Source organism: Bombina bombina, chromosome 6 (assembly GCF_027579735.1).
Source record: "Bombina bombina isolate aBomBom1 chromosome 6, aBomBom1.pri, whole genome shotgun sequence".
Lineage (NCBI taxonomy): Eukaryota > Metazoa > Chordata > Amphibia > Anura > Bombinatoridae > Bombina > Bombina bombina.
In genome coordinates this window covers 690,719,069-690,741,782 of record NC_069504.1, presented here as the reverse complement: position 1 = coordinate 690,741,782, position 22,714 = coordinate 690,719,069, and the positions used below count along the sequence as shown (strand labels likewise).

Here is a 22,714-nt window from a genome sequence, read left to right as displayed (position 1 = left end):
CGATTATTTTAATAATGTTAAAATAAAAAATAAAAAAATGTCTTTATGTACAATTATTTTTTTTACATCTATGTTTTAGGTAAATAACTATTTATTCCTCAATGAAGCAATTATTTCAGAGTTCATATAATGTATATTTTAGCCTCTGTACAATTAATAATTACATAATCAACTTGCTATTTTTATTTCAGATCTCTCATATATATCATTTCAAGAAGACAACAATAGGTTTGAAGGAGGTAATGAAGTATATAAAAAAGAAACAAGTCAAGAATCACCCATTCGTGACACATTAAACAAATGGATTGTATTGGAACACAACAAACTTTTGGCCAAAGAGTTACAAGGTCCTACGGAGAACAAAGGTTAGTTACAATGTATTTTTTATTGCTTTTAATTGTTTAATAATACACTAATACTAATGTCCTTATTTGTTTTATCATTGGCATTTAAAAAATTCCAAATGTTAAATTAATTAAATAGTATTAAAAAACAGATTTGTGCATTCAGGCCTCGGATGAATGTAAATTTGTTTTGCTGATTTGGGGAGTCGCATGATACACAAACAGCCAAATGCATTATTGGAAGAAACGGATGAGGAACTAATGATTGCTTGATCAAATCAATTTGTTTATTTATTTTGGCTCCAAAAAAAAAAGGTGCAGGAATGGTGGACAAGGAGCTATAGTGTACGGATAATCAGCTCCTTTGTTTGCAGCAATTGACAGGGAATCTAACCATTCATGTGTTTATCGTCTCTTGTACAATTCTGCCATAGCATTGCTAATGATTGATGTTAGGGATAGCCAGTCAGGCACTAAATGTTGTATTTCAGTCATACAGGCTTGTACAATCAAGCCTTAACTTAGCGTATGTAGGTGGGAGACTAGAGGAAGCACAGACATTTTAATCACTTTGACTAGAGCTATTGCTATGTGCAGTTCTGTGACTTCTATACTTCTGTGAACTAGTGATTGACTCAGATTAAATCAGTGAGTTGTATGTTCTGTTACTATTGAAATATAGGTTCTTTTAATTGTTTGGATTCAATAATGCAAGAGTTCTGATAAAATAAGTTGTATATTTTTGTTGTTCCCATTGAAAATAACAGGGACAAATACAATATCCGTCCAAAGCAAATGTCCACATGAAGGTAATTCGACCAAAATTTTGCAAAACAAACAAATGTATCATCTGTGCACATTTCTAATGAAAACCTATTTATTATTTAGTCTATTTAAATATAGCATTACATATATATATATATATAAAATGTATATATGCATATATATATATATATATATATATATATATATATATATATATATATATATATATAATATCCAAGAATAATCACCTGGCACCCGGATTAATCAATCAAGATCACCACTTTATTTTCACATTGTGGTGTTACCTTACATCCAACGTTTCGGTCCTCCTCCACCTGGGACCCTTGTGAAGGATACAGCAATAGCTTATGTAATACACATAAACCCACTCACCCTAAATAATATCCCCAAGTGAATATCGCCACACATCTTTCTGCTCAAACTGGAGCAGGCACCAACTTCCAGTGATGACGTCACCGCTATATATACAGTGAAATACGTGCAACTTAAAAACTTACAGGGAAAGGAATATATATTGTAGCCTACTCCCCAAATATGTGCTATTATAAAAGCACCAAAAAATGGAGCAAGATTAAAATGTTAACACTAAAGAAACAAAAAACTCTCATGCAACGATCCGTTGCCATTGTAACCAATCAACAAACAAATGTCAAGAAAACCGGACACACTCCTGCCACATATAGCATAGCCATCAAAAATAGTGGAAGTTGATGCCTCCTACTCCTATATATAAACATACAAATATATACATTATTAAACATATTACTACACAGCTAATTATTAATAACCTTACATTATTCTCAAAACCTTACATTATTCTTATAAAGCATATAGACTATTCTGATGCATAATACTACCAATCTCAATCTCACTACTCTACCTGGTAAACCTAACCGAGTAAGATGACCAAGAGATGAAGGGTATACATATTATCATAACAACATAAGCAGCATTATCTTTCATCTAGGACATGACAGCCAGATCTGTTTGTTGAGACCCTAGGGCACCATCGTTTGCAATTTGTAAATTCACTCAATCTCTCTTCTACTGTTTGCATCACCTCTGAGTTTTTTTAACTTTGTTGATATGCATACAGCGCAAATCAGCCACTGTGTGATTCTCTTGGACAAAATGCATCGCTACCGGGTGCTCACTCTTGCTCTTTTTCAGTGCTTGTCTAATTGATGACCTGTGGTTGGCAATCCTTTCTTTCAATGGGCACTCCGTTTTCCCCACATAGGTCAGCCCAAATTGGCATTTGATGTTGTAAACCACTATTTGAGAAGAACACGTAAGTCTCTGTTTCAAGTAAATCATTTTGCCCATTCTTAGATGACCAAAGAAATTACCCACAATCAAACTGTTGCAAGTAATGCACCAATCAGAACTATGGCACCCAGGGGTAATGTCCCAACTCCTTGCATCATAACTCTCCACAGGATCAGTTTGAACCAGGAGGTCCTTCAAACTTTTTCCTCTTCTATTTCCAATCAGAGGATGGGTCTTGAATACCCCTTTTAATGAATCATCAGGGGATAAAGTGTCCCAATACTTATACACAAACTGCTTCTTTTTTTGTCTAACCAAGTTGAACCTAGGAGTAAACACACATGGAGGTGGTGTTTCAGAGCTTGCAGCTCTCTTGATCATCTTACTCCTAACTTCAGCCGCCTCAACACATTTCATTGAATAGCCTCTTTCCAGGAATTTACTTGTCATTTCTTCCTCTTTTATCACTAGCTGCCTCTCATCAGAGACTATCCTGTTTATCCTAGAAAACTGGCTAATTGGTAAATTATTCAACAATGATTTAGGGCATTCCTTGCCAGCCTCTTCTGATCTGGTCTTCTTTAAAAAGCAGGTCATGGACCTGTTCTCTAATCATAGTGCGACCAATCTCACTATTGAACTAAATGCAGCTCACTCCCAGGTAAAGCATTATCCAGAGTGGGAGCTCTGCAAGTGCCGTGCTACTGTTAGCCCGGGTTGCAATAACCAATATAGCTATGGTCAGGAGTCAAGTCCTACAAAAAATGTGTGGGAACCCACCAAGACTTTCACCCCCTCACAATTAATATTGTTTAATACACACACACACACTGTATGTATATCCTACTGCCAAGATGTTTCACAAACACCTTTAATTGCAAAGACTATTTTGCTTTGTGTGTACACTTGTATTTACCTTTCTGTACTCTGTCCAGGGGGAACTTAGTTCCACCTGCAAAAATAGTGCACAAACTCCGCTCCCATGTATTCCCACTGGACTTGACCTCTGGCGATGGTGCTAACTTTCACTTTCATATTACAAGATAAAAGTAAATGCTTGAGTGATAAGTATTTTACTTGCAGACTGGACTCAGTGACAATAGCTTACTAAGCTGCCATTCATAATGTAGTGGCTAACATGTGCACAGTGTGCACCACTGTCAGGGAAGTGTGAGGAGGTAGAAAGCCAGCCAGAGCAGCCAGAAAAGTTCTGCTGCACAACTTTTGTTTAAAAGCATACCTAGGTAGGCCAAGGAGCAGCAATGACCTACTGATAGCTAGCTGCTGATTAGTGGCTGCACATATTTATCTCTGGTCATTGATTCATCTTGCTTCCAGTAGTGCATTGCTATTACTTCAACAAAGGATGTAACAAGAGAAGGAAGCAAATCTGATAGTTGTTTAAAATTGTTTGCTCTGACTCATAAAAAAAAATGTTGGATTTTATGTCCCTTTAATGCAAGGAGTCCACGTCTGGTTTCCCCTTTTTTCCCTTAGAGAGCCATAATACACACAGAGAGAAGCGCACTCACAGGAACGAACAAACAATCAGCTCTATAACATTGTTAGCCTATTCTATGGAGATTTACTACCTTGATGCAGCTTCTTTTTAGCCCAGTAATGCTTTTTCAAAGAGTTTCCTGTAGTATATCAGTCTGATACTACCTATTATGGTCAGTCCAGCGCCAAAATACCAGGCAATGCCACTCTGAATAAGGAACACAGCAACTCCAGGTGATCGTTTCAACCTTCATTGGGCCTCATCAGTGAGGTGTAGCCATATTCCTCAAAGCACACTAAGCAAGGAGTCCATGTCTGGTTGCCCCTTTTTTCCCTTAGGTAGACTACATACACACAAAGAGAAGAGCACTCACAGTAAACAACAACCATCTCAATACCATTGTTAGCCTGTTCTATGGTGATTTACCACCTGGATGCAGCTTCTTTTTAGCCCAGTAATTCTTTTCACAGAGTAGAACTTTCCTGTAGTATATCAGTCTGATCCCACCTATTACAGTCAGTCCAGCACAGAAAAACCAGGCAATTCCAAATCTGAATAAGGAACACGGCAACCCCAGACAATCGTTTTGATCTTCATTGGGCCTCGTCAGTGAGGTGTAGCCATATTCCTCAAAGTACACTAAGCAAGGAGTCCATGCCTGGTTGCCCCTTTTTTTCCCTTAGGGAGACTGCATACACACAGAGAAAAGAGCACTCACAGGAATGAACAACCAGCTCAATAACATTGTTAGCCTCTTCTATGGCAATTCACCACCTGGGTGCAGCTTCTCTTTAGCCCAGTAATGCCAAGGGGGACGTAGGGGCAGTTTAAGTTAGGATTTCCTTTACTTTTAAACATTTGATAGAACACTTAAACATGTGTGTTTGTATATATATATATATATATATATATATATATATATATATATATATATATATATAGGCCCCATAAATAATATAGAAAAATGCACATGCTGCAAAATGTTAACCCCAAGTGCAAAATGCAGCTGTAAAAATGGTGGTTCCCTGTAGGAAAATGGGGACCTTTACCAATCAGTAGCAATAAGGGGTTAAAATAGGAGAAGAACTTAACTAGAGCTGCAAGCACATGAAGAAATACAATAGCATGGCACTTATTAATATGCTGTTGTTGTGCTAAAGGGTTTATTGTTGCTTTTGTATGATTCCTGTTCATATACTGCAAGACACACTGTTAGAAATGCTTTCAAATAAAAAACATCATCAAGTCTGCGGTTTAAATTTGTGCTCTTTTTATCTTCTAGCAGCCACCATTAAAATCACTTATTATAAGCCAATGAAGGATGAGAAGCAACCTCTTACTTTACAAATTAAAGGCACAAACCTGTACGTCGTAAATCAGTCTGGCAAATTGCAGCTTGAGGTGAGTTCTAAGACAAAAGGTAATTTATGTGACTATCGTCTCACTGTCAAATACAAAATGAAAAAATGTGTGTTTCTATCTCTTCAAACGATAACTTAGGGTTTAATTTATGAAGAAGTGTATTCAGCTTCATATAGCCTTTGCATTTTAGGTTTACTTAGGTGAATCTGCAACCACAAGTTAAGACGGTGCATTCAAAATACAGCTGTTTCTTAAAGTGACGTGAAACCCAACATTTTTCTATCATGCTTTAAATAGAACATACAATTATAAAGAGATAGTAAAGTCCAAATTAAACTTTCTTGATTGAGATAGGGCGTGTAATTTTAAACAACTTTCTAATTTACTCTAGTCATCAAATTTGCTTTGTTCTATTAGTGTTCTTAGTTGACAGCTAAACCTAGGTAGGTGTATATGCTAATTTCTACATCCTTGAAGGCCGCCTCTTATCTGAATGCATTTGACAGTTTTTCATAGCTAGAGGGCATTAGTTCATGTATTTCCTATAAATAACATTGTGCTCATGCACGTGGAGTTATTTAAGAGTCAGCACTAATTGCCTGAAATAAAAGTCTGTCAAAAGATCTGAGATAAGGAGGCAGTTTGCAGAAGCTTAGATACAAGGTAATTACAGGGCTATAAAGTATATTTCTATAACAGTGTTGGTTATGCAAAACTGGGGAATGGTAAAAAAAAGGGGATTATCTATTGTTTTAAAAAATAACATTTTTGGTGTTTACTATCCCTTTAAACAAATTTCCAGTTTATTTCTATGATCAAATTTGCTTCATTCTCTTTGTATTATTTGTTGAAGGAGCAGTAAGACACTACTGGTTGCTAACTGAACACATGGGTGAGCCAATGACAATCGGTATATATATGCAACCACCAATCAGCAGCTAGAACCTAGGTTCTTTGCTGCTCCTGAGCTTTCCTTGATAAACCTTTTAGCACAGGATAACAAGAGAATGAAGCAAATTAAATAATAGAAGTAAATTGGAAAGATATTTAAAATTGTATGTTCTGTCTAAATCATGAATGTCTAATTATGACTTTACTGTCCCTTTAAGCTGTCCTTAAGCCTCAGATATTGTGGATGCCAAAAATTCCAGGCAAATTTGTCTGGGATGATTAACAAACAAAACAATCCTTGCCAGCTAGGGATTTAGCAAAAAAAAAGGTGTAGATCTGTAAAAAGTTGAATCTTTTATTTCATATGCATTAAAAGTAGTAACAGGGCAAAAAGGTTCAGTCTTTAATTAGCCCAACAGAGTTAGCTGTCCTACAGGTTTCTTGGACAGAGGCACTTTGCCAGGGACATGGTCACACAAACAAATTCACCTTTTCAGCATTTGCAAATTAACATAATGGACAACATCTGAGTTACTTTATTAAAGTCACAAAACTTAGTTAAACTCTATCAACAATCTTTGTTAGGTAGCAAACAATTTGTTTATTAACTTAGATGGTAAGTACAGCAATTGCCCTTAGTATATATATTGTATAACTGTAATGAAAAAAAAACAACATAATTTAGATCCAGTGACATTAGTGACTGAGTTACACAATATTTAGACCATATTCCATTACTGCCATAGCAACTGCTATTTTAAAACAAAAATAAAACAACAAATTAGAACTGTAGGCTAATGGATACTTCTTAAATTAAAATATATGGAACCCACACACAAGAAAGAGATGTTCTTCACTTAGAACATGTTATGTTTAAAATATATATATATATGTGTGTGTATATATATATATATATATATATATATATATATATATATATATACTGTATATGTGTGTGTGTGTGTTCTATAAATAGAAAACTGTACGCACTACAAATAGTTGAAATCATATACTATTGTATCTAAAAATAAGTCCCAATCAATATCAGAAGACAAGTGTGTCCTTTCCTGTTGGAACAGTTTGATATTCTTAACTGGATGAGTAATCCACTTAAAGGGACATGAAACCCAACTTTTTTCTATCATGATTCAGATAAAGAATACAATTTTAAACATTCCAATTTACCTCTATTATCTTATAAACTTCATTTTTTATATATCCTTTGTTAAATAAATAGCAATGCACTTGTGTGAGCCAATCACAAGAGACATCTATGTGCAGCCACCAAACAGAAGCTACTGTGCCTATCTAGATATGCTTTTCAACAAAGGATATCAACAGAATAAAGCATATTAGATAAAAGAAGTAAATTGGCAAGTTGTTTAAAATTGCATGCTTTTTCTAAATAATGAAATAAAACATTTGGGTTTCATTTCCCTTTAAAGCTGTCTTCCAATTGGTGCGTGGGTAGTGGCTGTATCTAATCAGGTTTCCAAAATGTATATGTTATGCAGTGATGCTCATCTTTAGCCTCATCCTATATTATAAAAGGCCAAGTGTTTGTCTGAAGCCGTCATGCGCAGTAGAGACAAACACTTGGCCTTGAGATAGGGAGCGCGAGGTACACAAACAGCTGTGAGGTCTGCTGCGTGAGAAGCGGCCACGCGCTCCCCAGACCTCACAGCTGTTTGTGTCCGACGGGAGCGTTGCGATGGGGGCATGGCCGGGCGTCGCGAGGGGCGTGGCCGGGTGGGTGTCACCGCGATGGGGCGTGGCCGGGCGGGGTCCCGTGATGTGAACACAGAGCCAGGGGGGGAAGAGAGACAAAGGGGGGGGGGAAGAGAGACAAAGGGGGGGGGGGGAAGAGAGACAAAGGGGGGGGAAGAGAGACAAAGGGGGGGGAAGAGAGACAAGGGGGGGGAAGAGAGACAAAGGGGGGGGGAAAGAGAGACAAAGGGGGGGGGGAAGAGAGACAAAGGGGGGGGAAGAGAGACAAAGGGGGGTGGAAGAGAGACAAAGGGGGGGGGAGAGAGACAAAGGGGGGGGGGAAGAGAGACAAAGGGGGGGGGAAAGAGAGACAAAGGGGGGGGGAAGAGAGACAAGGGGGGGGAAGAGAGACAAAGGGGGGGGAAGAGAGACAAAGGGGGGGGAAGAGAGACAAAGGGGGGGGGGAAGAGAGACAAAGGGGGGGGAAGAGAGACAAAGGGGGGGGGAAGAGAGACAAAGGGGGGGGAAGAGAGACAAAGGGGGGGGAAGAGAGACAAAGGGGGGGGGAAGAGAGACAAGGGGGGGAAGAGAGACAAAGGGGGAGGAAGAGAGACAAAGGGGGGGAAGAGAGACAAAGGGGGGGGAGAGAGGGGGGGGAAGAGAGACAAAGGGGGGGGAAGAGAGCGGGGGGAAGAGAGACAAAGCGGGGGGAAGAGAGACAAAGGGGGGGGAAGAGAGACAAAGGGGGGGGAAGAGAGACAAAGGGGGGGGGGAAGAGAGGGAAGAGAGACAAAGGGGGGGGGAAGAGAGACAAAGGGGGGGGAAGAGAGACAAAGGGGGGGGAAGAGAGACAAAGGGGGGGGGGGAAGAGAGACAAAGGGGGGGGGAAGAGAGACAAAGGGGGGGGAAGAGAGACAAAGGGGGGGGAAGAGAGACAAAGGGGGGGGAGAGAGACAAAGGGGGGGGGGAGAGAGACAAAGGGGGGGGGAAGAGAGACAAAGGGGGGTGGGAAGAGAGACAAAGGGGGGGGAGAGAGACAAAGGAGGGGGAAGAGAGACAAAGGGGGGGGAAGAGAGGGGGGGGAAGAGAGACAAAGGGGGGGGGAAGAGAGGGGGGGGAGAGAGACAAAGGGGGGGGAAGAGAGACAAAGGGGGGGGGGAGAGAGACAAAGGGGGGGGGGGGAAGAGAGGGAAGAGAGACAAAGGGGGGGGAAGAGAGACAAAGGGGGGGGGAAGAGAGACAAAGGGGGGGGGGGGGAAGAGAGGGAAGAGAGACAAAGGGGGGGAAGAGAGACAAGGGGGGGAAAGAGAGACAAAGGGGGGGGGAGAGAGACAAAGGGGGGGGAAGAGAGACAAAGGGGGGGGAAGAGAGACAAAGGGGGGGGAGAGAGACAAAGTGGGGGGGAAGAGAGACAAAGGGGGGGGAAGAGAGACAAAGGGGGGGGGAGAGAGACAAGGGGGGGGAAGAGAGACAAGGGGGGGGGGAGAGAGACAAGGGGGGGGAAAGAGAGACAAAGGGGGGGGAGAGAGACAAGGGGGGGGGGGAGAGAGACAAGGGGGGGGAAAGAGAGACAAAGGGGGGGGGAAGAGAGACAAAGGGGGGGGGGAAGAGAGACAAAGGGGGGGGAAGAGAGACAAAGGGGGGGGAAGAGAGACAAAGTGGGGGGGAAGAGAGACAAAGGGGGGGGGAAAGAGAGACAAAGGGGGGGGGGGAGAGAGACAAAGGGGGGGGGGGAAGAGAGACAAAGGGGGGGGGAAGAGAGACAAAGGGGGGGAAGAGAGACAAGGGGGGAAGAGAGACAAGGGGGGGGAAGAGAGACAAAGGGGGGGGAGAGAGACAAAGGGGGGGGAGAGAGACAAAGGGGGGGGAGAGACAAAGGGGGGGAGAGAGAGACAAAGGGGGGGGGAGAGATACAAAGGGGGGGGGAGAGAGACAAAGGGGGGGGGAGAGAGACAACGGGGGGGGGAGAGACAAAGGGGGGGGGAGAGAGCCAAAGAGGGGGGGGAGAGCAAAAGAGGGGAGAGAGAGAGCAAAAGAGGGGAGAGAGAAAGCAAAAGAGGGGAGAGAGAGAGCAAAAGAGGGGAGAGAGAGAGCAAAAGAGGGGAGAGAGAGAGCAAAAGAGGGGAGAGAGAGAGCAAAGGAGAGGGGAGAGAGAGAGCAAAGGAGAGGGGAGAGAGAGAGCAAAGGAGAGGGGAGAGAGAGAGCAAAGGAGAGGGGAGAGAGAGAGCAAAAGAGAGGGGGAAGAGAAAGCAAAAGAGAGGGGGGAAGAGAGAGCAAAAGAGAGGGGGGAGAGAGCAAGGGGTGGGACCGCTGTACTGCAAAAAATGGCCCGTGTACACGGGCTTTAGTACTAGTGATTTAATAATAGCCACTCTAAGAGTTATTTTCCGTCTCCTGCCTAAACAAAAACCTTATGAAACTAATAAGGTATACCAAAGCGCCAACTATACGAAGGCTGGGTCTGGACCTAATGCAATATTGTCAAACGATTACAATAAACAATTTATTGAGTACACAAATAAGTTAAAAACATGGATCCATGTATAAACAATCAAATTTATACAACAATAATAGCTAAATGAATAGTTAAAACAAATAGTTATGTAACGGATATAGCATTTAAAATTGTGCAAACATTGCTCTTAAAAATATTCAAAAAAAATCCAAATTTAGTATAAGGCTCACAACAGAAATTCAACTTTGTGTTTACCATATACACATACACAAATTTGTACAGCAATAATAGCTAAATGAATAGTTAAAACAAATAGTTAAATAGCAGATATGGCATTTAAAATTGTGCAAACAATGCTCTTAAAAAATATTCCTAAAAAATTCCAAATTAAGTATAAGGCTCACAACAAAAATTCAACTTTGTGTTTACCACATACACATAATAGGTGAAATATATTAGTCAGTTATATAATATTATCTAACCAATAATGTTCTCGATTCTATGCAATACTAAATATTGCCAATAGTGACTAATGTGTAAGGCTCTGAGTAAGACCTTTAACTGTGTGTTTACCACATACGCATTGTCAAGTAAAAAATATTGTGACAGCAATAAGCCAATGTAAAGAATGTGTATCAAAAAAGTTGTGTGCAAAAATTAGTGTACAAAGATATTAATGGTCAAAAAATAGGTTGATCTTCAAAAAACGTGAATTAAGAACAAAGATTGTGAAAAATTAAAAACCAAAAATTTACAAAAACATTGTGGTGTGTTCTAATAGTAACTTATATAAATGTAAATGATAGTCCAAAAAATAGTCCAACAGTGAAAACTTAATAGAAAAAATAATCCAACAATAAATTATAATAAGTAGTGTGTCTCTTTAAGAAAAAACAATCATCCTTAAAGTGTTGTGAATCCTAACAGCAATAGTTATGGTGATTTTCCAAGTGTTTTATACTGAATAGCAGTGTCAGTACTTGCTAGCGGTTTTCCAACCCAAAATTCTATCTTCTTGGCAAATATTTTGTTATAATCCCTGGATGATCCTTCTGTAAAAGAAAGATATGATGGTGTAGATTGTTTTTAGATCAATAGAAAATGAAATTGTGCTTACCAGTCGACGCGTTTCGGTCACAAAGAGACCTTTATCAAAGCCAGAGGTCTTATTTAGTAGGCGCTAGGTGTACTCCACTAAACAAAAACCTTATTTATCATTTCTAGTTTTGTAGTGGGACAGAATTATTTACTTTTTCTTCATATTTAATGTAAAAAAAATCAGGTCCTTTTTTGTTACTTGCTAGATTATTTTGAAAGAAGTGGTTCTCTCTTGCTTCTAGAAATAAATAGGTAATCCTGGTTGGTTAATCTGATACCCCAATCAGAATTGGGAATGAGGTTTACTGTCAAAACTGTGCCCACCTACCTTTCTGATTGTTTAATATACTGGAAGTTAAGTGTTAGGTCGGCATTGAACAGGATGATTAGAGGTATTAGAGGTAAATAGAGTAGAAGGGCATCAAATAGTATGGCAATTTTGATGGATAGATAACGTTTAGTGGTGATGGGCTGAGTTGTGGTGGTTAGAAGAGGGATCACATTATGGAGTCAGGTCAGCCATTTATTGTTGATGGAACAGCCATAGGGGCATATTTATCAAGCTCCGTATGGAGCTTAAAGCCCAGTGTTTCGCCAGAAACACAAGTTATGAAGCAGCGGTCTAAAGACCGCTGCTCCATAACCTGTCTGCCTGCTCTGAGGTGGCGGACAGACATCGCCTAAAATCAACCCAATCCAATACGATCGGGTTGATTGACACCCCCTGCTGGCGGCGGATTGGCCGCGAATCTGCATGGGGCGGCGTTGCACCAGCAGTTCACAAGAACTACTGGTGCAATGATAATTGCCAACAGGGTATGCTGTCAGTATTTATTGATGTGTGGCGGACATGATAATAAATAAGCCCCTTAGGGTTAGCCACACCGGGACAGTGTCAAGGTTACAGCTCATTATAGTTTGAGGGCTTGAGTAAATGGTGTCAAAGGTTAATTGTTGCAAAGGAAGTCTACAGTGATGATTACAACACTTTCAAATATGAAATAGATGTCAAAGGCAATCCCTGCCCGGGTGAGATTATTCTTCAAGAACTAACTGCACAGGCAAATGTGAAGAAAGATTAATACCTTTACATTAATTGCCCTAATAATGTACATTTAAAATAATAATAATAATTAAACATATATTAAAAATATGTAGAACAGAATTATTTGCCTATATTTTCAAACACAAAAATCTGTCAACCTCTCCAGCCTTATTTAAATCAGAGTCTTTCTAGTCTTGGTTAATTATAATGTTTTTCTTGTACTAAATTGTGAGTTTTTTGCATTTTACTCTGACTTGCCTGAAACTCTTAATAAACCCATGCAGCACCTTATTCCACCTGGCTCACCAGTACTATATACATAATTGCAAGAATTAAATCTGTTTTAATGTCTATTGCATTTGCAATTAAATTATAATATCTCGTTATAAATTAATTTAACTTGATTAACTGGAATAAAGTGTAAAATATAAATTTGATCTACATTCCCTTTTGATGCAGAAATATATTTTATTTGTGAATACTGTAAAAAGGACACCAAACTTAAATTCTAACAAATATATATATATAATGCCATGGTGAGATTAAATACAATATACAAGTTAAAAGAATTAAAAGTGCATTCATTTCCTAATCAATGAAATATCCTTGCCCCCTATACCAGAAACACATTGAATCATTTTATACCTTCTTGCATTTCATATTGTTTTATAGATTTGCATGAGGTTTTTAAAATATATTTGTATACTTTGTTTGCTTTTATTACATATTTATTACATATGATGATTTTATATTTTCCTGTATATATTGGCAATTTGCTGGCATACATTATTATTATTTGTTTGTTTGTTTGCTTTGTGTGTATGTGTTTTCTATTTCCGTATTTGTGTGCAGGGACAAAATTCCCTTTTCCTTCTGTTTTGACTGTTTCTGTTTATTGTAAATAAGAATAATAAAAAGATTAATAAATTCTCACAAGATGAACATACATCATTTATGTAAAATGCTAATTTATTATTTTTAATTATTTTAGGCAATAAATGAACCAGACTTAAGCTCCATTAATTCAGATAAAATGAAGTTTCTCTTTCTCCTAACAAATACAAGTGGTTCCTACAAGTCATTCGAGACTGCTACAGACCCTGAAAAATTCATCAGTACATCACAGAAAAGTGCCTCAGTGGTAACAATACAACCCAGTTCTGATCAAACTAAGCTTAAAGAATTTCTAATTACCTCTAATCTATTTAGAATATTCCTTAATGCCGGACATAAAAGAATATCTTTACGGACTCCAAGAATGGAAACAATTTTGAAAAATTCCCAAAATAGATTTTCAACTATGAATAACAGGGGATTTCAGTTTAATATACAAAAACCAATACATTATTGGCAAAGACCCTTCATATGCATGTAAATCTAAAGAGAAACTAAGTGCTAGCTCTTTATTCCACAAAACAGAAAATTGTTTTTTAAAATGTTGAAAAGATAAAATGACTTTACTTATTTTGAATGATGAAAGAACGACTTCAACAAGAAATCTACTAGCAATTATCTGCATGTTAGTCATCAAAGTGAATATCTATAATCCAATTGCTTACTGTTTGTGGTGGCACTATTGCATCATACTAAACACTAATGCTTAATAATAAATATTGTTTTAATTATTATTTATTTATTTGTAGATAAGCAACATATTCCACAAATATAAAACATAGGTGTGTTATGCTATGTTAAAGATAACAAAGAGACAACTACAAAAATGATGAAGGGTTAGAAGGACCTGCTTGGGAGCTGCCATCTGAGAAAGATCACCATGAAAAAAAGTGGTATACAGGACATCTCATGAGCTTAAAGGGATGCTGAACCTACATTTTTTCTTTCATGATTCAGATAGAGCATGCAATTTTAAGCAACTTTCTAATTTATTCCTGTTATTTTTCTTCATTTTCTTGCTATCTTTATGTGAAAAGCAAGAATGCAAGTTTAGAAGCCAGCCCATTTTTGGTTAACAACTTGGGTTGTGCTTGCTGATTGGAGGCTAAATACACCCACCAATAAACAAGTGCTGTCAAGTGTACTGAACCAAAAATTGGCTGGCTCCTTAGCTTAGATGTCTTCTTTTTCAAAAAAGATAGCAAGAGAACGAAGAAAATTTGAAAATAGGAGTAAATTAGAAAGTTGCTTGAAATTCCATGCTCTATCTGAATCATGAAAGAAAAAATGTATTTGTGTTTAGTATCCCTTTAAATGCTAATGGAACTGTTTGTGAAAATCTTACAGAAGGATCGTGCCCATTTTTCTAACACTCTTCATCCATTCAACAGTATCAGCTCTCAAATACAATTCCATCAAGAATAGGAAGCAAATATTAACCACCTCTAACGTTTTATAGCCTTGGTGTGTATAAAAAACAACAGTTACTTCATACCTCAACCTCAGCAATTTATTTTGATCACAGCATCACTAATGGTTGGTAAGGATAGATCAATACTTAATAAATAAAAAATCCTGGCCACAATTGTTCAATCTAAATAAATGTAGAATGTTTGGCAAAAATATTTGTTGCATGAAAAAAATGGTTACGTAAACGTTTGCATGAAAGTGAAACTAATAGGATTTGCAACTACGCTCAGTGCAGGAACATCCTTTTAAAAACAAAACTATAAACAAAACAAAGTGCTATAATTCATTTTAAAACTTTTTTTTAGATTTTATTAGTTGTATAATATATGTCAAAATTCCAACATTTGCCCATTTCTAATAATTATTTTCTTTATATTAATTGCCAATAAATTCCCCCAGTTTGATGTTTACTTTTTATTAGTCTTAGTGTACTCAGCAATCTTCTTAAACACTTAAATCAACCTCACATTGCTGTTCCCAAAAAGACCATTTTTCTCACCTTTTTTAGGTGCATTTTATTATCACTCAAATATATGAGTGTAATAATGAATTTAAACCGATCAAAAGAGTTACATATAAAATGAAAGTCTTTACAAAACCCACAAAGCATTGCCATTGTTGAGCAGGACACAGCTACTGAGCCCTTATTCATTTTGGACTGCAGTCCATATGCACCTATGTGTTACATTTTTGTTGGGTTTTAACACATAGCTATATACAAACATTTATAAAATATTTATAAGTTTGTAAATGTCTTTAAAACTATAACATGCTCAAATAGATTAGAGAATTTTCATATTACACTAGTTTTTTCCTTTAAAGGGACACTAAACCCAATTTTTTTCTTTCATGATTCAGATAGAGCATGTAATTTTAAGCAACTTTCTAATTTACTCCTATTATCAAATTGTATTCATTCTCTTGCTATCTTTATTTGAAAAGCAAGAGTGAAAGTTTAGAAGCCGGTCCATTTTTGGTTCACAACCTGGGTTGTCCTTGCTGATTGGACAGCACCAATAAACAAGTGGTGTCCAGGGTCTGAACCTAAAAGTGGCTGGCTCCTTAGCTTAGATGTCTTTTTCAAATAAAGATAGCAAGAGAACGAAGAAAAATTAATAGGAGTAAATTAGAAAGTTGCTTAAAATTGCATGCTCTGGCATGTTCTTGGTTTTCCGGTGGAGGAGGAGCTAAGCAGGTATTGCTGAGCTCGCAGCTCCAGTCCCACAGCTACTGGCGGTGGAATACTTCGCGCCTTACCTCAAATCCTGAGGCTGCTACTGTGGACAAGCGAATAAAACTGTCTCTGGGAACCATACCAGTGAACCATCATCTCACTGGTCTGTACCCTTCCCTCTTGAGTCACTGGGCCCTACCCGAATTTAAAATCTAAAGACTCACCCGACCTGACTGAGTACAGGACACGCTACTTATGGTTACATCTTAAGGCAACTTCTCCATCTTTGTCTTATTTCGCTGGTATCCTCCTTAAAAATCCAATATTATCCCCCCTCCCTGTGCCTGCTGCCCCTGCCTGGACAATTTGTGTGTTTATACCCTTAGCACAGGGTTGAAAGCTTACCTACTGTGTCCTCCAGGACATCTTTTGCTCCAGGTCTGAAACAGCTGCTGTTCAGCGTGTGCCCCACCTCCCTCCCCCACCGGTGCTGCGTGGGAGGGAGCTGGGCCCAGTCACGGATCGGAGACTAGCCGTGGGGATCTCTCTCTCCTGCTGCTCAGGACGCTCAGCGTGGTAACTCTCTCTCCCCTCCCACCGGTGCTGCGTGAGGGGAGTCGAGTCTGAGTAGTGAGCAAGGCTGTGCAGCGAGATTCCTTGTCGGCGGCTGTATGTGAGCCTGAGACGATCTGCAGGGATCCTGATGCTGAGGATAGTGACGGCAGGTGGCCGGGCGATGTGAGAGGGGGTGAGTCTTTCAACGTTGTTTCTCCCACAACCTGCTTGGCATATATCTTGAATACCTGGGGCAGGAATCCCAGAAAAGGATTTTTGGGCTTAGTGGTGGGGTACGATTGGTCTGAAAGCCTATTGTGACAGACTATGTGCAACCTTATGCGTACCCCTATCTTCATGTACAAGGGCTCCTAAGAAATAAAATCTTTAAAGACTGGGCGCAAGGGAAAAAAAAGTCTAAAGGACTGACAAAATTTAAAGCCTGAAGATCTGAAACAGATTTTTTACAGGACCCCTTGTTAATACGTTTAAATATAGAATTTGGGACTTTGTATATGTCAGCTAAATACAAATCTTTTAAGAAAAACAGTAACGAAAATGTTTCCTCTAAACTGACCATAATGGATCATATCTTGATACAATGTTTGATTCACTTTGATCTATTATTATAAATGAGTGGCCATTTAAAGTGATACAATTTATTTGCTAAATATGGTTCTTGAAAAGTTTATATCTAAGAATTGAACGTGTTGCAGTTCCCCTCCCCCTCTCCTTAAGACAGAAGGCTGTTTTTGGAACCTGACTAAATTTCTAGATACCACCCCAGCAAACAAATATTATGTCATTTGCTCTGTTTTCTTTCTTTCTGTTGGTACAGGCATACCATAACCTTTTGGTTTAGAGGCAAACAGTAATTGCAGCCTAGTTTTTCCTCTAATTTTCAAGGAGACAGGAACTGAAGAATTAACATATGAATGTTGTTATAAAATATTCAGCTCCTGCCTCAACCAGTTGCAAATCTAACAACTCCTTAATTATTTCAGGAATTATTAACATGCTTGATTTATTGCAGGAATATTAGGGGTATTGGTATTTAGAAGTATATTGCACTTTGAGCAAGGCTTGGACAACCATATATATGTAATTGTAATTATTTACTGCCTCCAGAATACCAGCAAAGGTTTAATTTGAGGGATTACTTGCCTTGACAAGATAAAGCTCTTAGCTGAACCTATTGAACACCCTATTATCTCTATAATTGTCAAAAGAAAAACGACACTCCCCTACATTACCTTGCTGTTGTATATAATATCTCTAGCCATAGCTGGGCATAGATATGAGACGTCTATTATATTGAGCATGCCTGTCTGTGGTTAGGGAGAAAAGGGAAACAGAAGGAAAAGAGAAGGGGAGGGAAAAAGAAAAAGAGGAATTGGCATATTGGAAAAACTTACTTTATTTACCCCAATATATCAATATCCTGCTGTCTGCCTTGTTTCTTTGGTATAGGCATGCTATAAAGAGAAATAGAATTTGTAGTTTAGTTTTATATCCACTCCTGGAAGGAGACAGGAATGGGAGAAATAATATATGTATGTTGCTACAAGATATTTAGTTTTTGTTTTAATCTGATGCAAATCCAACACTTGCCTACTTTCCCCAGAAAATATTAACATGTCCGACTTACTGTAGTAATAACAGGAGTATTGGTAAATAGAGATATACTATACCAGCGAATATTTCCAAGGAAGCCTGGGATAAGCATATCCTTGTAAATCTAATTGGCTATTGCTCCCAGAACATTAGCAAAGTTTCAAACTGAGGGATTTTTTTGCCTTAATAAGATAAATCTCTTAGCTGAATCTAACCCTGAAAATATAGTCCTCTCTGAACGCTCCTCTACTACTATAGCTATCCAAGGATAAACGATACTCTCTCACGCTAGCCTGTTGCTGCACATAACATCTTTAGTTACACCCTCTTCTAGGGTATCAGAAAAGTTGCATTATAAAATATGCTTTTCTAATCTATAAACCTAAATCAGGAATATCCTAGCCTTGTCTGTAGTCGATAAGTGAAAACTGTTAAGGGTCTTTTACCTTTATTAGGTGAATAGGGGAAGCAGAATCAGGTTGCTTTGACCTAATTTTGTCATTGCTTGGTTGAATAGTCCGTATTAAATCACTTTAATAACTCACATCCCTTGTGGATCACTGTTTAGTCCTTAGTTTTTTTTTTTTTTTTTTTTGTATATACACACTATCACTGTTGGCACTCACACAACTTGATTACCTTGCACCCTGTCCCACTGGCCAATAATATAGACTCTACTCCCTCTTAACTCACCTCCTCCCCATCCCCCTTTTTTTTTTATTTTCTCCCCCCCCTTTATTTTTTTTTTCCCTCCACACACAGACTACTATCTTATCTTTTCCTTCCTTCCCCTTCCCTTTTCCACTTTAATACCTCACCAAACTCACCCCCAATATCACCATACCACACCTTTTTCACACCAACACATTCACGCCCCACATCCTGACCCTTGGGTCCATAACCCACAAGCCTTCACTCACCCACTCAATCACTCCCTCACACAGTTCCCACTTGTCCTATGGAAAGATTTTTAAACACCGCCCCTAGAACTACTTCTCCAAGCATGGCAGGCAGACATAAGGACAAAAAAACTAAAGGAGTTTCAGAAAATGTAACAGATATTACTACACCTATTACTAATCCTGTTACAGAGACCTTAAATATTCAAAACTTGGTCTCTAACATATCAGAAGCATTAACTCCTAAATTCGAAACTTTAAGATCTGAGATAAAGCAGGATATAGTACAACTTTCCCAGGAAATTAGGCAGTTTTCAAGTAGACTACAGGAGGCAGAACAGAGGGTTTCGGACCTAGAGGACCTTACCATCTCGCATAGTTCTAGCCTAGAGGAAACTAACTCCAAAATTCAAAACTTAATGTCAAAAGTCGAGGATCTTGAAAATAGATCTCGTAGGAACAATATAAGGATCATAGGAATACCTTAGGGCAAAAAGTATGAAGATCTTTCCTTGTTTGTTACCCAGACTCTAGTACAACTCTTAGAAATGCCTACCTCTCACATAATAATAGAAAGGGCTCATAGAATTGGTCCCCCCCCCCCCGACTTATAACAAAACAAATAGGCCCAGACCAGCAATTGTGCGTTTTCTAAACTACCTTGACAAAATCAATATACTTCAACAATTTAAAAAGAAACAACCAATTAGTTTGGATGGCGCCAAAATTCTCCTGTTTCAAGACTTTTCAGCTGAGACAGCCTCAAGGAGGAGAGAACTGGCACCAATATGCACAAAGCTGATACAAAGAGGATATAAAGCGACACTATTATATCCACACAAACTCAGAATAACTGTCAGGGACAAAGTATATTTTTTTGAAAATTCTCGTGAAGCCGAAAACTTTTTTTCTAAAATGGAATCCACAACATACACAGAGTGTGGATAGACAGTAATAAATAGACAACAATTAGGTTAATAGGCCTCCAATAGAACTAACATGTGTCTTTTTAAAATAAAGCAGTCCTCAGAAGAGGACCACTATCGGACCAAGAATTCAGCAGGGGAGATCTCCCTGCCTAGCATTGAATTGAGTTACTGTGGGGTTCTAAACAAACATTTAGAACCATTTTTTTTCTTTTTTTTTTCTTTTTTTCGGCTCCCCCCTCTTCTCTCGCCCCCACTCTTGCTTCTACCATAATTGCCCTATCTATGTTAACAGATGATTAAAAGATTAGACAAAGTTAAATTTATATCATGGAACATAGGTGGTATTTCGACTCCCATCAAAAGAAAAGCAATTGTCTCTCATTTGAGAAAAATGTAGGCAGACCTTGCATTTTTGCAAGAAACACATTTAAACATAGACGAAACTAAAAAATTGAAAGGCTCTTGGGTAAAAGAGGTTGTTGCCTCTCCCAGCTTTGGGAGAAAAAGAGGGGTAGCCATATTAATTGGAAAAAGACTAGAATATGAATTAATTCACTCTGAAAGAGACCCTGAGGGGAGGTTTGTGATGATGAAAATTAAAATTCAAGATCAACTGCTTACTCTCTGTAATATATATGCACCCAACATGCTAGATTATGAGTTTTGGGATATGCTGCAATCCAAAATACTAACTTACTCAGAAGGTTATGTGGTATTGGGAGGCGACTTCAATATGGCGCCGCAATCTCCCCTAGACAGGCTTCGTCAGACTAACAAACAATTAAAACAAAAAAGAGACAACCTTGAAACAAAAATATTTAAAACTTTAACTCAGAATTTAGCTATTAAAGATATTTGGAGGATTCAAAATCCTGATGTCAAAGAATATACCTGCCTTTCCAGGGCTCACAAAACTCTATCTCGAATAGATCTCTTCCTTATCGATGATAGACTATGCACAATGAAAACTACTGCAGGAATAACTCCTGCAACTCTATCAGATCACTCCCCTATCTTTTTAGAACTACAGCTAAATCGATTCATAAACCTCTCCACAAGATTTAGATTTCCATATTATTTGGTCAATGATTCTAAATTTAAAAATCACTTGATTAATAAATTTAAGGAATATCTTCGTTTTAACTCCGAGTTTGCCGACCGTTCGGAAATCTTCTGGGGAGCTGCTAAAGCAGTCCTCAGAGGGGAAATAACGGCATATGCCGCTATGATATCAAAGAAATTGAAAAAGAGAGAGAAAGAGGTCACGACCTCCATGACCAATGCATATAATCGTTATTTGTTGCAAAATACACCTCTCCACTGGGCTAAATATATAAAAGCCAAGAGCGAAAGAGACGCTATGGCACTATTAGTGGAAACACAGAGAGAACTGAAATTCCAGGCCAAGCTTTATCGATTCGGCAATAAATCTGGCAAACTATTAGCCAAGCTAGCCAAAGGTGAAAATAAGCCCCCTATGATTGAAAAAGTTCTCCATCGAGGGAAGCTACTGGTAAAAACAGAAGATATCCTAGAGGCTTTTACAGAGTATTATAGAGACCTGTACTCTGCAAAGGCTGCAGATAAATCTCAGTCTGAGCAATTCTGGGGCCAGGTGAACTGTCCCTCAATCACAGTAGAAATGAACTCTATGTTGAATAGCCCGATTTCTAACGAGGAAGTTAGTAAAACGATTTTTGAATCAGCAACGAATAAAGCAGCAGGCCCTGATGGCCTTCCCAATGAGGTATACAAGATTTTAACCTCAGAGATAGTTCCGTATTTATGTAAAACATATAATGAATTTTTTATAGATGGTAACACCATACCAGCTGGTTTCTCAGCCTCCTTCACAACCTTGATTCCGAAGGGAGGCAAGGATCCCAATCATAATGAATCTTATCGACCGATAGCCCTCCTGAATTCGGACTATAAGATACTTGCCTCAATCTTGGCACGTAGGCTTCAAGGCGGCCTTCCACATATTATTCACAAGGATCAAGCAGGGTTTATCCATGGCCGCAATTCAGCCTCTAAAATTAGGGAGGTTCTCCTGATGACAGAATTCTTTCAAACTAGAGAGAGGGGGACAGAGGGCAAAAAGGATCTCGCAATAGTCGCCATTGATGCAGCTAAGGCATTTGATTCAGTTTATTTTAGTCACCTGTTCACCTCCTTAGCCAAATTTGGATTTAGGGATAACTTTGTTAATTTTATTCACAACCTATATAAAGGTCCATCCACTAAACTAATAGTAAATAAATCACTATCCTCAGATATTACAATTCAAAGGGGAACACGTCAGGGCTGTCCTCTGTCCCCTCTTCTCTTTGATATTGCCATAGAGTCTCTTGCAATAAAGATTTGACAGAGTATTGAAGGCATAAATCTGGGCGAACATATAATGAAGGCTGCACTCTATGCAGATGACATACTTCTTTACATCTCAAATACAAAGTCGAATATACCCAAACTGCTTAGCCTCATTCAACAATTTGGCTCCTTTTCTGGGTATATGGTCAATACCTCTAAATCAGAATTATTTTGGTTAAATAAAAACAGGGACTCAATTCAAGACAGTCCGTTTAAAGAAGTCTCAGAATCATTTAAATATCTGGGTATCATCATACCAGTAAGTTTCACTGAGCTGTATAAAGTAAATATAACACCCATATTAACAATGATCTGTGAGAGATTGAAATCTTGGCAAAGCTTACCCAT

At 38.6% G+C, this 22,714-nt stretch overlaps 1 protein-coding gene across 2 annotated transcripts in view; it reads left to right on the top strand.

The window, feature by feature from the left end:
- The window catches only part of LOC128663449 (uncharacterized), a 236,922-nt gene extending 222,832 nt beyond the window's left edge, over nucleotides 1–14,090 (top strand). For both annotated transcript variants that reach the window (XM_053717777.1, XM_053717778.1), the window contains 3 exons: nucleotides 192–365; nucleotides 5,183–5,301; nucleotides 13,450–14,090. In XM_053717777.1, the coding sequence (XP_053573752.1) occupies nucleotides 192–365; nucleotides 5,183–5,301; nucleotides 13,450–13,833 (677 nt within the window). In that variant the 3' untranslated portion in view covers nucleotides 13,834–14,090. The remainder of the gene's footprint in view (nucleotides 1–191; nucleotides 366–5,182; nucleotides 5,302–13,449) is intronic.
- Nucleotides 14,091–22,714: the final 8,624 nt, after the last annotated feature.